Source organism: Naegleria gruberi (assembly GCF_000004985.1).
Source record: "Naegleria gruberi genomic scaffold NAEGRscaffold_58, whole genome shotgun sequence".
Classification (NCBI taxonomy): domain Eukaryota; phylum Heterolobosea; class Eutetramitea; order Acrasida; family Naegleriidae; genus Naegleria; species Naegleria gruberi.
The window spans coordinates 223,472-236,372 of NW_003163269.1; the positions used below are offsets into that span (position 1 = coordinate 223,472).

A 12,901-nucleotide genomic window follows, 5' to 3' on the forward strand; every position below is an offset into this window, starting at 1 on the left:
ATTTTAAAAAAAAAATGCTCAACACATCTGCTGCTACCGGAATCAACCAATCTAATAATAGCATCAATAATAACCTAAAAGACGAGAAGAATGATGATGAAATAACTAGTGAAGTGTGTCCTCTTTCATTCTATGAAGAATCTGGTTTTTATCACAATCATTTAGAATATACAAACAAGTATTTGTATGATCCGAATCAATTTGTTGATCAATTTCATAAGAGTATAAAGGAGAAGAATTTTAACAAGTTGAGAAGTTTGAGAATTTTAATTCAACAGCAAACAATTGATATTTGTAGAAGTAGAGTGTATAATTATAGACCTATTGATGGAGAATTTTCATTGGATAAGAAGAAGAGGATAGAATTGAGTGAGAAGATTCTCGTGAATGCCTCTGTAAAGAGTAAATATTATAAGAATGAAGGATTGGAGGTGAGTGAGAAGGTTGGAGATTTGGAAAAAACTCAAGTTTTGGTTATTAATGGTGATTGTATTGATATTGCATTCCATATTCAAGATTTGTTGATTAAGGAAGGTAAATTTGGAAAGGAAAGAGTTGCTGTATTGAATATGGCTAATCCAAATACACCTGGAGGTGGATACAAGGGAGGATGTGGGTAAGTTTCTTTCAATATTATTTAATCCAAAAATTCATATTGAAACTATATTACAGAGCTCAAGAAGAAAATTTACACAGAAGATCAAACTTGTATCAATGCTTGGACAATTATGTAGACAAGATTGACAAGACTAGAACATGGAATTATCCAATAGGATATGAAAGTGGAGTCTATAGTCCAGATGTTACATTCTTCAGAGGATGTGAAGCTAAGGGTTATCCACTCCTTTCTGCTCCAAGATTAGTCGATGTCATTACCACTGCTGCAGTTCCAAACTCTCTCAATCATGGTGATGGAGAAATTGATGAGAGAAATATTGGCAGTATTGAGGCCATTTTAAAGATTGCAGTTCAACACGGAGTTAGAAATGTGGTCTTGTCGGCTCTTGGTTGTGGAGCTTTCAGAAACTCTCCAACAGCAATTGCTAAAGTTTTCAAGGAAAAGATTGAAGGTCCACAATTCAAAGGCCACTTTGATAGACTCTACTTTGCAATCATTGAAGATCACAACTCAAAGAAGGGACATAATCCTGATGGAAATATCAAACCCTTTGTCCAAGTTTTCAATGATTATTTGAAGGATAGAACCGATGTAACAGAACTCACTGACTCACAATTCAATTATGATTATGATAATATGAATGATGTATATCAGCAATACTATGAAGAAAGTAGGTGAGAGTATTATCAAATTGTATAATAAATAATCAATATTAAATCCAATAACTATTAAATAATTGTACTCTCGCTTTCCGATAGCCAAATAAATATTTAATTCACCATATGGTGAGAATGACCGATTTCTTATAATTGTGTTGGCAGTCCTGAGCCCGAGGACACAAGCAGCAAATTAATTTTTTAAGCTTAACGAAATAGCACCTCCTCAATAAACTTAAAACTTCTCACACCGCCAAGTGCGCTCTGATTCGGACACCTCAAACACCAATGCTTAATTTCTCATTTTGCATTATGATAACAGAGAAAACAAGATAAAAAAATGGAACAATCGGAAGTGACCATTGCATACTTTAATAATGGCCTTGATGTGCTGAGTATGTTGAGTAGGTGGCAAGTACCAAGCTCGGAATCTGTCATGATTTTCATGTCAAGTGTTTTGTTTTGCATTGTGGCGACATTGGTTCTTCCTGGAAAGATGGTTCAGGGAGTTCCATTGAAGGATGGATCGAGGATTACATACAAGATTAATGGATTATCGGTTGTGTTGCTTGGAACTTTATTTTATGGATTGTTGTGCTATTTCAATTTCCAAATTGGGAATGAGCTTATTTATTCATTGGTTTGTAAGAGTTTTGGACAATTGCTGGTTACAAGTTTGGTGTTTAGTTTTCTATTGACCAGTTTCTTAAATTTGAGATGTGTCCTTCAACCAGAGAGAAGTAATTACGTTTATCCTAAATGGAATATTATCATGAATTTTTGGTGTGGTGTTGAATTGAATCCACACATTTTTGGATTTGAAATTAAGCAATTTTCGTATAGACCTGCATTCTTAATGATTGGAATTTTGAATTTAAGTTTTGCTTTCGAACAGTTTCGTCTCTATCAAACACTTTCTCAAAATTTCATAACTTTCCAAATCATTAGTTTCCTCTACTTGATTGATTGTTTCGTATTTGAAGAAGGACTCATTTTCATGTTTGATATTATTGAGGAAAACTTTGGATTCATGTTAGTTTTTGGTGATTACATGTGGACTCCATTTATTTTCACACTTCAAAATTTATATTTGATTAATGACTTTAATGTTAATCATTTCCAAACAGTTGCCAATATTTTGATATTCATTGTTGGTTATATCATCTTTAGAGGAGCCAATAATCAAAAAATTACCTTCCGTCAAGATCCAAAACAAGTTTGGCTTGGACTAATCGAACCTAAAGTATTGGAAACTTCTCGTGATAGAAAGCTGCTCATTTCTGGATTCTGGGGAATGGCCAGAAAGATTAATTATTTAGGAGATATCCTAGTGGCCATCTCTCAAAGTTTCCCATGTCTTCAATGTGGCCATGTCCTTCCATGGATGTATCCAATTTATTTAACACCACTTTTACTTCACAGAGCCATGAGAGATAATGAAAGATGTAAGGAAAAGTATGGAAAGTTTTGGGATGAATATTGTTCAAAGGTTAGGTGGGTTATGATTCCTGGAATTTATTAGAAATTTTTCGTAGAGATTAGAATAAACTTTCGAATTTTATGAAATTTAAAGTTTTTGAAAAGAATAATTTCAATGGCTTAATCATGATGTTTCTGATAAATAACTGAATGTAATATTTGTAGATGAAAACATAGTCAAATGACGTCAACTGTCATCGATTAATAAAAATCAAATAAAAAAAATGTCATCAGAGTTAATCGTGCCACCAACACCAAGAGGTGCAGCCTCTACATCAGAAACAGCTCCAATCACTGAAATTGTAGCATTAAAAATTTCATACGAAATTCCAGAACAAATTTTATCCGAAAATGAACTTGATCAATCACACATTAGAATAACTTATTGTTTTCCTTCGGATACTTTAGTACAACAAGTTAAAAAACAATTTATTTCTCACTTGTTGGCTAAAGGAGTTGTTAATTTGGAAGTTTCTAATAAGAATGATGTAGATTCGAATACATTGGATCAGTTTCGTTTACTTGTTACAGGTGGAAAGGAATTATTAGTCGATAAAAAATCACTTCAAGAAAATAGAATTGAAAATAATGGCAAACCACTTTCTGTCAATTTAATCAAAATTTCTAATAATCCATCCGAAACTGATGACGAAAATGTTGTAAACCTTTCAGATTACGTCGAACGTGAAACTATCAAAATCAAAAAGAAACATGTCGAAGTCAAGCTCAGAATCCAAGAAAAAGTTGGTGATCAAGTTTTAACATGTGACATTTCCTGTAAAAACAATAAGAAATTTGGAGTCATTTCAAAAATGTATTGTCAACACAGAAATTATAATGCTGAAGATTTTGTGTTTGCAACAAGTGTTAATCACGTCTTGTTGAAGAATGAAAAATCACTTTCAAGTATGGGAATGGTTGAGCAAGGAACTGTTTATGTTATTAATGTTTATCATAAGGATTTGGTTAGTTTTAAATAAAGGAATTTTATGGAAATAAATCTATTGGAAAATTGAATTTTAACTCAAAATAGGAATGATGCAGAAAAAAAAAGGTAAGTGGAGATGCGGGGTATCGATCCCCGTACCTCTTCCATGCTAAAGAAGCGCTCTACCATGTGAGCTACATCCCCTTACATTCTTTTCGAAAACAAGTCTTAATACAACGTTGAAGAACGATTTTTACCAGCTGGCAAGATCAAGAAATTCAAGTGTTATTTCAACAAATTATTAATAATTGAACTTAGCACATAATATTAATTTTCTCTCGGAACATACCTCAATTTCCGAAGTCAGACACCACTCAAAAAAAAAATGCACATCGGAATTTCACTCCCTTACTTAAATCTCACTCTTCTTTTCCGATGCCAATCAATGAAAAAAACAAGAAAACATCAATATCTTCCAGATGGCCAAAAACAAGACTGCCAAATCTCAAACTCCTCAAGTGAAACCTCAAATCCAAAAGATTGAAAAACAACATCAACAAATCAATAATGATTTGAATAAGCAATTGAAGAAGGAAAATTCCGAAAAGAAGAAGCAACATCAAACTTCCTCAGATGCTGCTTTAAAGAATCAAGAGAGCAAGCAAGTGTCTTCAACAGGTTCATCTCCAGAAAATATTAAGACAGAAGTTACTCCTTCCAATAATCAGGCAACATCAGATTTGTCTCCTTCTTCCGAGAGCAAATCAAATGATAAGAGGGAGAAAACAATGGAAAGAATTAGAAAGGTGGTAAAACAATTGAAGGAAGATCAAAAGAAGGAAGAAAAGAAATCAAAAGTTTTGAAAACTCCACTTATTGAAGAAATTAACGAATCGGAGGAGAAGGAATGTCAATCTTCTGAATCATCTTCAGAGAAGAAAGAAGAAAACGAACGAAATGACGCAGAAGCAAGTACTGTTGAATGTAAATAAATATTGAAAAGTTTAGTTTTGGTTTATTGGTGATCAATTTACAGAATAGAGGTAGTGATTGGTTTGGAAAGATAGGATGACTTCCTTCGGGTAGGAAGTGTTTTGGAAGCTACAGAATTGAGAAGATTATCATTTTCTTGTTGTAGTTTGAGGATTGTCTCTTCACGATCTAATCTCATCTTGTCAGCTTCATTAATGTGTGAAAATAGTTCAGAAATAGTTCGTTCTTGTTTTTTGGCAACTGTTTGAAGGTTGATACTATTAGATTGTTCTCTCTTGACTTGTTCCTGAAGTTGCTTGATTTTCTGTTCAAGTTGTTGAATGGTATCTCGTTGTTGCTTTATCATTTCATCCTCTTCTTGTAGTCTCTTTCTATTCTTGTAAGGGGGCAGCCATTTATCGTGTTCAACCTTGAGCATTTCTTGTAAGAGTTTGTGATGCAGTGATGCAATAGAATTTTTGGACTCATCTTCCAAAGATTTATCCACACTTTCAATTTCAGTTTCTCGACTTCCAACAATTTTCACTCTCGATTCACTCAAGAGATTGGCAAGCTTTTCCTTATCGAGACTGTTTTGAGTCTTTCCATCTTTTTCATGGAGCATGGTATTGAATGAAATGACGAGCCTGGATAAGGTTTGAGCTCTATCATGCCATCGTTCTGCCCAATCATCAGAAATTTCCTTCTGTTGAGCCAACTCGTGGTTTCTATTCAAAAGAGTGGCATTCTGGGATTCAATTTGTGCTAAACGAGTTCTCAGCATTTCATTCTCTGTGTGAACATCTTTTGAAATGTCCTTTTGTGCACACAGATTTGCGTGAAGATAATTATTCGTCCTCACTGAATCCACAACTATATGTTCATATTGTTTTTTACATTCTTTCTTTGTTTTGTTCAATTTTCCCTTCAAATGATCAATTTTCTGATCCCTCTTAGCTAAACTCAAATGTACAGAGAGTGGATCCATATCCAAGCATGCCCTTTCATATCTATCCTTCGTCGTTTCATCCAATGAATAATTACTATCAGAGTCTAACGAAGCAATGGAAGACAAGGAATTTGATCTTTTCAATCTTCCACCATCTCCACTTCCTCTCCTTAAATTACTAGATGATGATGATGAAAATGATGGCAACAAGTGCCTATAATAATAATAAGGCATGTAAGGATAATAACGATTCGGAATGGAAAAGGCATCATCAACAGAACCGTGCCAAAGTACTGAAGAGGACGGAGCTGATGGATAATGATCATAGGGATCTGCTCCTGCTGGCCAAACACTTGATGAATAGGGTCCTCCCCAACGATGATAATTGACCATTTTTTTTAAATCCTTTTTATTTACGATTTTTTTATTACCAACACTTGACTTCATTTTCTGTAATGAATAACAAGCAGCAACCAACGCAAGGATGCAAATTCAGTCATTGCTCTTGTTGCTATTCGCATCAATATTTACCACTATTTGCCGTGCCGTTATTAAATTGGCTCAAACAAATACTTGAACCAACAAGGCAAATCTTATTACCATGAACCTCAAATCAAGCAACAAGATAACACCTCAACAATTTCATTAATACATAACACCAATTCGGCACTTGCTAGCCTTTTATTTTCACTTGTCTTGTTGTCACTTGGAAGGATAAATTGTGGCATAAGTTCTTTTAGAGTAATTAGTCAATTAAATTTCAATTGAACTCTTTAGTCTAAGCCCTTGCAATTAATTGATATCAAAAAAAATCTGCAAAGATGCCACTACACCAAACTTTCATCTACACTGGGAAGCTACAACCAGACGAAACTAAACATACAACATTTCCAACAACAAGAACAATATCGCGGAATAGTCGAATTTCTTTCTCTTCATCAACTATAACCACAAATTTAATTATTTCAATTCTACTGCTAGCATTTATCACCTCTCTCATACAATCTCTATATTATCAGATAGTGTATTCATCCAACAATGACAACAAACTTTATAGTCACACATTCTTTGTGAATGCTGCCACTACATGCTATGGTGTTGACAGCACGGATCCTAGTGTTTGCTCGGGTAATGGAAATTGTACCAGTAAGAATAATTGTGAGTGCAATGATGGATTTAGTGGAAACAAATGTCAAACAGAGACGGTGAAATGTTATGGTGTAGTAGATACTGATCCTACAGTATGTTCAGGTCATGGAAATTGCTCTAGTAAGAATAATTGTCTGTGTGATTCAGGGTACAGTGGTAACAAGTGTCAAACCTTTGATGGTACTAGTTCGATATCGTGTTATGGAATCGATTCGACAGATAGTTCAGTTTGTAATTACAATGGTAATTGCACAGCAACGAATAATTGCGTTTGTAATCAAGGATATAGTGGAAATCAGTGCCAAACATTGGATAGCTCTTTTAAATGTTATGGAGTTGACTCTACTGACGTTTCTGTTTGTAATGGAAATGGAAATTGTACATCAACTAATAATTGTGTCTGCAAATCTGGTTACACTGGGAATCAATGTCAAAATGAAGATAGTTCATTTAAATGCTACGGGGTTGACTCGACAGATATCTCTGTTTGTAGCGGAAATGGAAATTGTACAAGCTCAAACAATTGCGAATGCAAATCTGGTTATACTGGTAATCAATGTCAATCAATTGATAGCTCTTTCAAGTGTTATGGTGTTGATTCGATAGATATCTCTGTTTGCAATGGAAATGGTAATTGCACTAGTTCAAATAATTGTGTTTGTAAATCTGGTTACAGTGGAAATCAATGTCAAACCTATGATGGCGGTAATAGTGGTTCATTTAAATGCTATGGAGTTGATTCTAGTGATATCTCTGTTTGTAGTGGAAACGGTAACTGTACTTCTGCTAATAATTGTGAATGTAAGGCAGGTTATAGCGGCAATCAATGCCAAACCTTCTCTACCTCTTTTAAGTGTTATGGTGTTGATTCGACAGATAGTTCAGTTTGTAATGGAAATGGCAATTGCACCTCCTCTAATAATTGCGAATGTAAATCTGGATACACAGGAAACCAATGTCAATCAATTGATAGCTCGTTCAAGTGTTATGGTGTTGATTCGATGGATGTCTCTGTTTGCAATGGAAATGGTAATTGCACTAGTTCAAACAACTGTGTTTGTAAATCTGGTTACAGTGGGAATCAATGTCAAAACAATGATGGCAGTAGCACCATTAAATGTTATGGTATTGATTCGACTGACCCATCAGTTTGCTCAGGTCATGGTATCTGTTCCTCAACCAACGACTGCCAATGTGAAAATGGTTACAGTGGAAATAAGTGTCAAACCTTTGCAAACGAAACATCTACTTTCAAATGTTATGGTGTAGATTCTTCGGATCCTACTGTTTGCTCTGGTAATGGAAACTGTACATCCACCAACAATTGCCAATGCCAATCAGGATTCAGTGGAAATAAGTGTCAAACTACAGTTAATTATTGCTTTGGTTATGATGAAAATGATAACAATGTTTGTGGTGGTCCAGATCGAGGAAAATGTACATCTAACGATGTTTGTGAATGTAAGGGAAGCTACGTTGGTTACGATTGTGGTGCTTTTGTTTCAGACAAATCACTCATCAAAATAACCTCAAAATATTCAAAGATTCTAAGCACCAATACTGACATTAATTTCATAACAATTAGTATTCCAAAGCTCACTAACAGCTACAAGGGAATTGAGAATAGACTCAAGAGTACTTTGGTGATTTTCAGCAGTAATGTTACTATTGATTATTCCACTACTGGAATGATTGAACAGTTTCAATTGTATAAGAACATGACACTTGGCGTCTACTCTCTCAATTTAACCATTGTTGATACTACTTATAACATTCAAGTTGCTGCTACTGTTGAGAGCTCAATATTTTCTATACTGACTCTTGAACAAACTACTCAAAGTGTGGATACCTTGACAGCAAAAGAAATTGCACAAGTTACAAAGCAATTGAACCAAATTACAAACCAACAACAATTTATTTCTACTGTGGTTTCTACTTTGAAAGAGAATGTTAATAATTACACAATTGATGATGGTTTAGATTTGACTTCGTCACTATTAGATATTTCCAATGTCAAGTTGGATACTAAATCTAAACTGGGAATATCTGAAACCCTAAAATCATATGCTCAAAATATGATCGAAAAGTTTGACAATTTCACAACAGAACAAGTCAAACCAGTTGCAATTAACATCGTTTCTGTTGCCTCAAATATTTTAAATCAATCTATATTTACTGAACCATCATCTAAATTTGTGGTTATCGGTAATTCTATTCAATCCGTTGAAAAGACACTTTCCCTTGTTACGATTGTTAATCCAACAGAAAATTTATCAATTGAAACTTCGATGATTAAGGTTCTTCTCATTTCAAAATCAGAATACAAGAATTTACATACTATAGATAAGGATTATACTCTTAATCTTCCAGAATTGGGGTTTGAATATTCGTTTGGTTTGGTAAAATATGAAAATTACTTGACAGAAGATTTGCAAAACACAAGTTCAATTTCTGACATTTTGCAAGTGAGACCAATGTTGAATGGTGTTTTTAGCCCTCTCAGACATTTATCCACTCCATTCAATTTGACTTTCTCTATCAAACATTTCGGTGCGCCACCAAGTAATGAAACAGTTGCAACTGTGGTTTGCAAATATTGGAACGAAACAACTAATGAATGGTTGAGTGATGGATGTAGCACCACAATCCTTTCGGCTGATCAAGTCTTGTGCTCATGCTATCACACAACAAAGTTTTCCTCCTTTGTGGATTATTCTAAAGTGAATTTCAGTACCAGAACTATTCAGACATCACTAGCCGTTGCCAACATCATTTTCAGTTCCTTATTTATTGCTGCAATTCTAGTTATCCTTGTGTTGTTGGTAATTTTCAGAAAATCCCAACCTGTAAAATCAAGATTTATTACTCCCTACTTTGCATTAACTGCCCTATTGATTGATAATTTGGTTTCTGGTATTATTGCCAAAGGACTTTTACTTGGAAATTACTCATTCAATGTAGTTATCATGACAAGTGTCTGTGCAGTAATTTCAAGTGCACTATTGGCAAGTGCAGTCTGGTGCTATTTTGTCATGTCCATTCGTTTCATCATCCACAGATACTTTTACGAATACATGATGAGAGTGGTTGAGAACAGACAACAAAAGAATGCCGTTTTGGTTAAGATTTTGAACATTTTCAAACAGGATAAGCTTCTCATCTTGTCTAGTTTGATGATTGGTTTTGGTTTTGTCTTGTACTTTACCATTTTTATCATTTTGAAGGGAGTGGATGCTTTCTCTGATTCTCAATTCACTTACTCAACAACCATTTCATTGTTTATTATTTTACTTTTCATGACGGCGATGGTAATTGCTATTTACATTTTAGACTTTTATTTGGACTTTACAAACAAACAATTAAGAGATGAATTAGTTGACATATCTGATGAAATAATGTTATTAGAAAGTGGAGATTCAAGCTTGAACAATCTCAATTCTAGAAAATCCCTTAAAATTACAAAACCTTTCGTTGATTTGTTGGAACAATCCCATATTAAGAAGTTTTTCAATTTATTCTACTCAAATGACAAGTTAATGTTCAGACCTGAGGCCATTTTCTTCATGTTAGGTATTTCATTCTTTACCATTTCTTACTGCTTGGGATTTGCCAGTGTCCATGACCGTTACGTATCAAATCCAACTTCTACACAAATTCAAACAGTCGACATTCTCGATGCAGTTGCATTCCTTTTTGAAGTCTTGATGACCGTTTGTTTGATTACTAGCTTTGGAGGTTTCTCTGTTGGTTGGGCCATTTTCACTGAAACCAGAAAGAGAAGTTGCTTCAAGGAATCCAGACAAGCTTCTGTCAATGCTGAGAGAATCAAATCTCAAAGACTTGAAAGCTACGAGGATCTTACCAACAGGTTTGATGTTTACAAGCTCATGAAGAACAAGTACTTGTTAAGACTCTTCCAACAATATGCCAAGTTGGAAATGTCACTAGAAAATTATATTGTTTGGATGCGAATTGAACATGCCAGATCTAAATTTGCCAAATTGTGGGTTGATATGGATGGAGAAGCAGCATCTATCGAGGAATGGAATTCACTCTTGGAGGAATTACTTGGATGGCTAAAGGATCACTTGGATCCAGATGCAGAACTCGCTCTCAATGTCAGCCACCACTCTGTTAAACAATTCATTGCTGCTGTGCATATGCTAGAAAGCAAAATTGACACCATTTCAACTAAGAACAGAGATTCCCTATTCAATTTGAAAGAAATGGTTAGACAAGCCATTGATTCATTAATCATCGATGTTCTCTACAATTTAACAGACACCTATTCAAGATTTATCATCACGGATGAATACAAAGCTCTCAAAGAAGTAGAATCTGTTACCGAAATGAATACTTTCAAATAAAATTTATTCAGGAAGCACGTATGATTAAGGCAAAGTTTTATTTAAATCCACGTATACTTTACTTCTTTATAAAATGAGATAATTATCTTTTAATGGGCGGGCGTGTCTGTAAATCACTGATTGAATAATCCTGGAATATTTTCAACATGCGCTCTCTATTCATCAATTTTGTAGTGTGTGTAATTATTAAATCTCCTCTTTTACAAACGAATTCGAATAGATCATCCCCAATATAATCCTCATGAATATAGTGAATGTAAAGAAGAATCTCAGGATACTTTGAAAAAAAGGGTGCAACTTCATAATATTCATAACATGTACTCACTGAGACATCATACCGTAAAGTTAATTCCAAATATTTCAATCTTTCGGTTCTAGGAATATAGCGGATACACTTTGGTACAATTGAAAGAATTTGAGGTAGGAATGTAGCTTGTTCCTTGACAAAGCGAAATGTTGAGGGATCTCTTTTCACACAATTCATTACAATTTCCTGATAATTTTCAATGGCAGGATCAACATATTGGAGGGTGAGAGGATCCAACTCAAGTGCTGGTATTACAATTTCTGGATTCTTTTTGAAAGCTGCAGTCATAAATTGAAGATTGTGTGGCAGTTTTCTAATGGCCAATAGAGCCATTTCTAAATCAGATTTGAATTCAAAATAAATGTATCTGAATAAATGTGGATTAATTTCTAGAGCCATCTTGGTTAATTCTCTATCTTTTCTCAATTCCAATTTGATAAATGAAAAGGAAGCTGGATTTAATCTCATATTAATCAATGATTCTTTTACAATTTGCATATCCTGAAGAGATTCATCAAATTTTTCAAATGAAACTCCATAATTGAGCATTTCCATCATTAATTCTCTATCATTTCTATAAGAATGATTCGTTGGAAAATGATGTGCTTCCCTCTTTTTTTATCCAATTTCAGAATTTTCAAAAGATATTCAATCGATGAATCGTGACTCAAGGCATAAATTACAAATTCTCTCATTTTAAACAATGATTCATCTAAAAGTTTTGCAATTTTTTGTGGATTTCCTTTTCCACTTTGAATTATTTGCATCATGAGTTCTTTATCTTTTCTAAAAGATTTTGGAATTAGCTCAAGACATTCTGGATCAATTTCAAATGCCATTAACATTGATTCTCTTGTTTCTTTCCAATTATCTGGGAAATATGAAAATTTTGGATTGATTTGTTGTCCACTTTTGGCAGCCATCTTGCCTAATTCAAAATCCTTTTCCAAATTATTGACATTTGGCACATATCCATATTTGCTAGCCACCAATTCAAGAATTTCTCTATCCATACACCAATTAGACTCTTTAAATAATGAATACAGACAATCAGAATCTCTATTCGAAGAGAGTTTCTAATAGCTATTCTATGTTCGACCACGACACTCAAGTATATCTTGAATTTCCATTTTTTTAGAACATTCAATCAATATTTCTTTATCAACACTGCGCAACCAACCAACTCTTTTCAAATACTCCCAATAATTTGTTTCCTTTCTCAACTGGAACAAAAGCACGCTACATGATTAACAGATCGAAGTAAAAACTAGTTTGTTCGTTGCTTAGTTGGTTATTTTCACTTTTGTATTAAGACTAATATTTAATTGAATAGATTTCTTAATGAATGTTAGGGGATGTAGCTCACATGGTAGAGCGCTTCTTTAGCATGGAAGAGGTACGGGGATCGATCTTTTTTGTACGCTTCTATCTTTTTCAATGGAACAAGTTGAAATTACCTTCAATTATTTAAAATA

The 12,901-nt window shown here is 34.0% G+C and overlaps 7 protein-coding genes and 1 non-coding gene across 8 annotated transcripts; 5 read left to right on the top strand and 3 right to left on the bottom strand.

Moving 5' to 3' along the window:
* Positions 1-14: 14 nt before the first annotated feature.
* Positions 15-1,339, top strand: NAEGRDRAFT_81416 (uncharacterized protein; the record flags this gene model as incomplete). Its single annotated transcript, XM_002671790.1, has 2 exons — positions 15-616; positions 673-1,339. The coding sequence occupies 2 exons, from the start codon at positions 15-17 to the stop codon at positions 1,295-1,297; spliced, it is 1,227 nt and encodes a 408-aa protein (XP_002671836.1). The 3' UTR covers positions 1,298-1,339.
* A 276-nt stretch (positions 1,340-1,615) lies between these two features.
* NAEGRDRAFT_73130 (ERG4/ERG24 ergosterol biosynthesis protein family protein) lies at positions 1,616-2,797 on the top strand (the record flags this gene model as incomplete). The annotated part of the gene is made up of 1 exon (XM_002671791.1): positions 1,616-2,797. The coding sequence occupies one exon, from the start codon at positions 1,616-1,618 to the stop codon at positions 2,795-2,797; it is 1,182 nt and encodes a 393-aa protein (XP_002671837.1).
* Positions 2,798-2,978: 181 nt separating this feature from the next.
* Positions 2,979-3,734, top strand: NAEGRDRAFT_73131 (uncharacterized protein; the record flags this gene model as incomplete). Its single annotated transcript, XM_002671792.1, has 1 exon — positions 2,979-3,734. One exon carries the CDS (start codon positions 2,979-2,981, stop codon positions 3,732-3,734), a length of 756 nt encoding a protein of 251 aa, XP_002671838.1.
* Positions 3,735-3,813: 79 nt separating this feature from the next.
* NAEGRDRAFT_t625 lies at positions 3,814-3,886 on the bottom strand. Its single transcript has one exon. It is a non-coding gene; the product is annotated as a tRNA-Ala (tRNA).
* Positions 3,887-4,161: 275 nt separating this feature from the next.
* Positions 4,162-4,674, top strand: NAEGRDRAFT_73132 (uncharacterized protein; the record flags this gene model as incomplete). Its single annotated transcript, XM_002671793.1, has 1 exon — positions 4,162-4,674. The coding sequence occupies one exon, from the start codon at positions 4,162-4,164 to the stop codon at positions 4,672-4,674; it is 513 nt and encodes a 170-aa protein (XP_002671839.1).
* A 38-nt stretch (positions 4,675-4,712) lies between these two features.
* NAEGRDRAFT_52662 (uncharacterized protein) lies at positions 4,713-6,050 on the bottom strand (the record flags this gene model as incomplete). Its single annotated transcript, XM_002671860.1, has 1 exon — positions 4,713-6,050. One exon carries the CDS (start codon positions 6,048-6,050, stop codon positions 4,713-4,715), a length of 1,338 nt encoding a protein of 445 aa, XP_002671906.1.
* A 374-nt stretch (positions 6,051-6,424) lies between these two features.
* On the top strand, positions 6,425-11,119 carry NAEGRDRAFT_73134 (uncharacterized protein; the record flags this gene model as incomplete). The annotated part of the gene is made up of 1 exon (XM_002671794.1): positions 6,425-11,119. The coding sequence occupies one exon, from the start codon at positions 6,425-6,427 to the stop codon at positions 11,117-11,119; it is 4,695 nt and encodes a 1,564-aa protein (XP_002671840.1).
* An 82-nt stretch (positions 11,120-11,201) lies between these two features.
* On the bottom strand, positions 11,202-11,975 carry NAEGRDRAFT_73135 (uncharacterized protein; the record flags this gene model as incomplete). The annotated part of the gene is made up of 1 exon (XM_002671861.1): positions 11,202-11,975. One exon carries the CDS (start codon positions 11,973-11,975, stop codon positions 11,202-11,204), a length of 774 nt encoding a protein of 257 aa, XP_002671907.1.
* Positions 11,976-12,901: the final 926 nt, after the last annotated feature.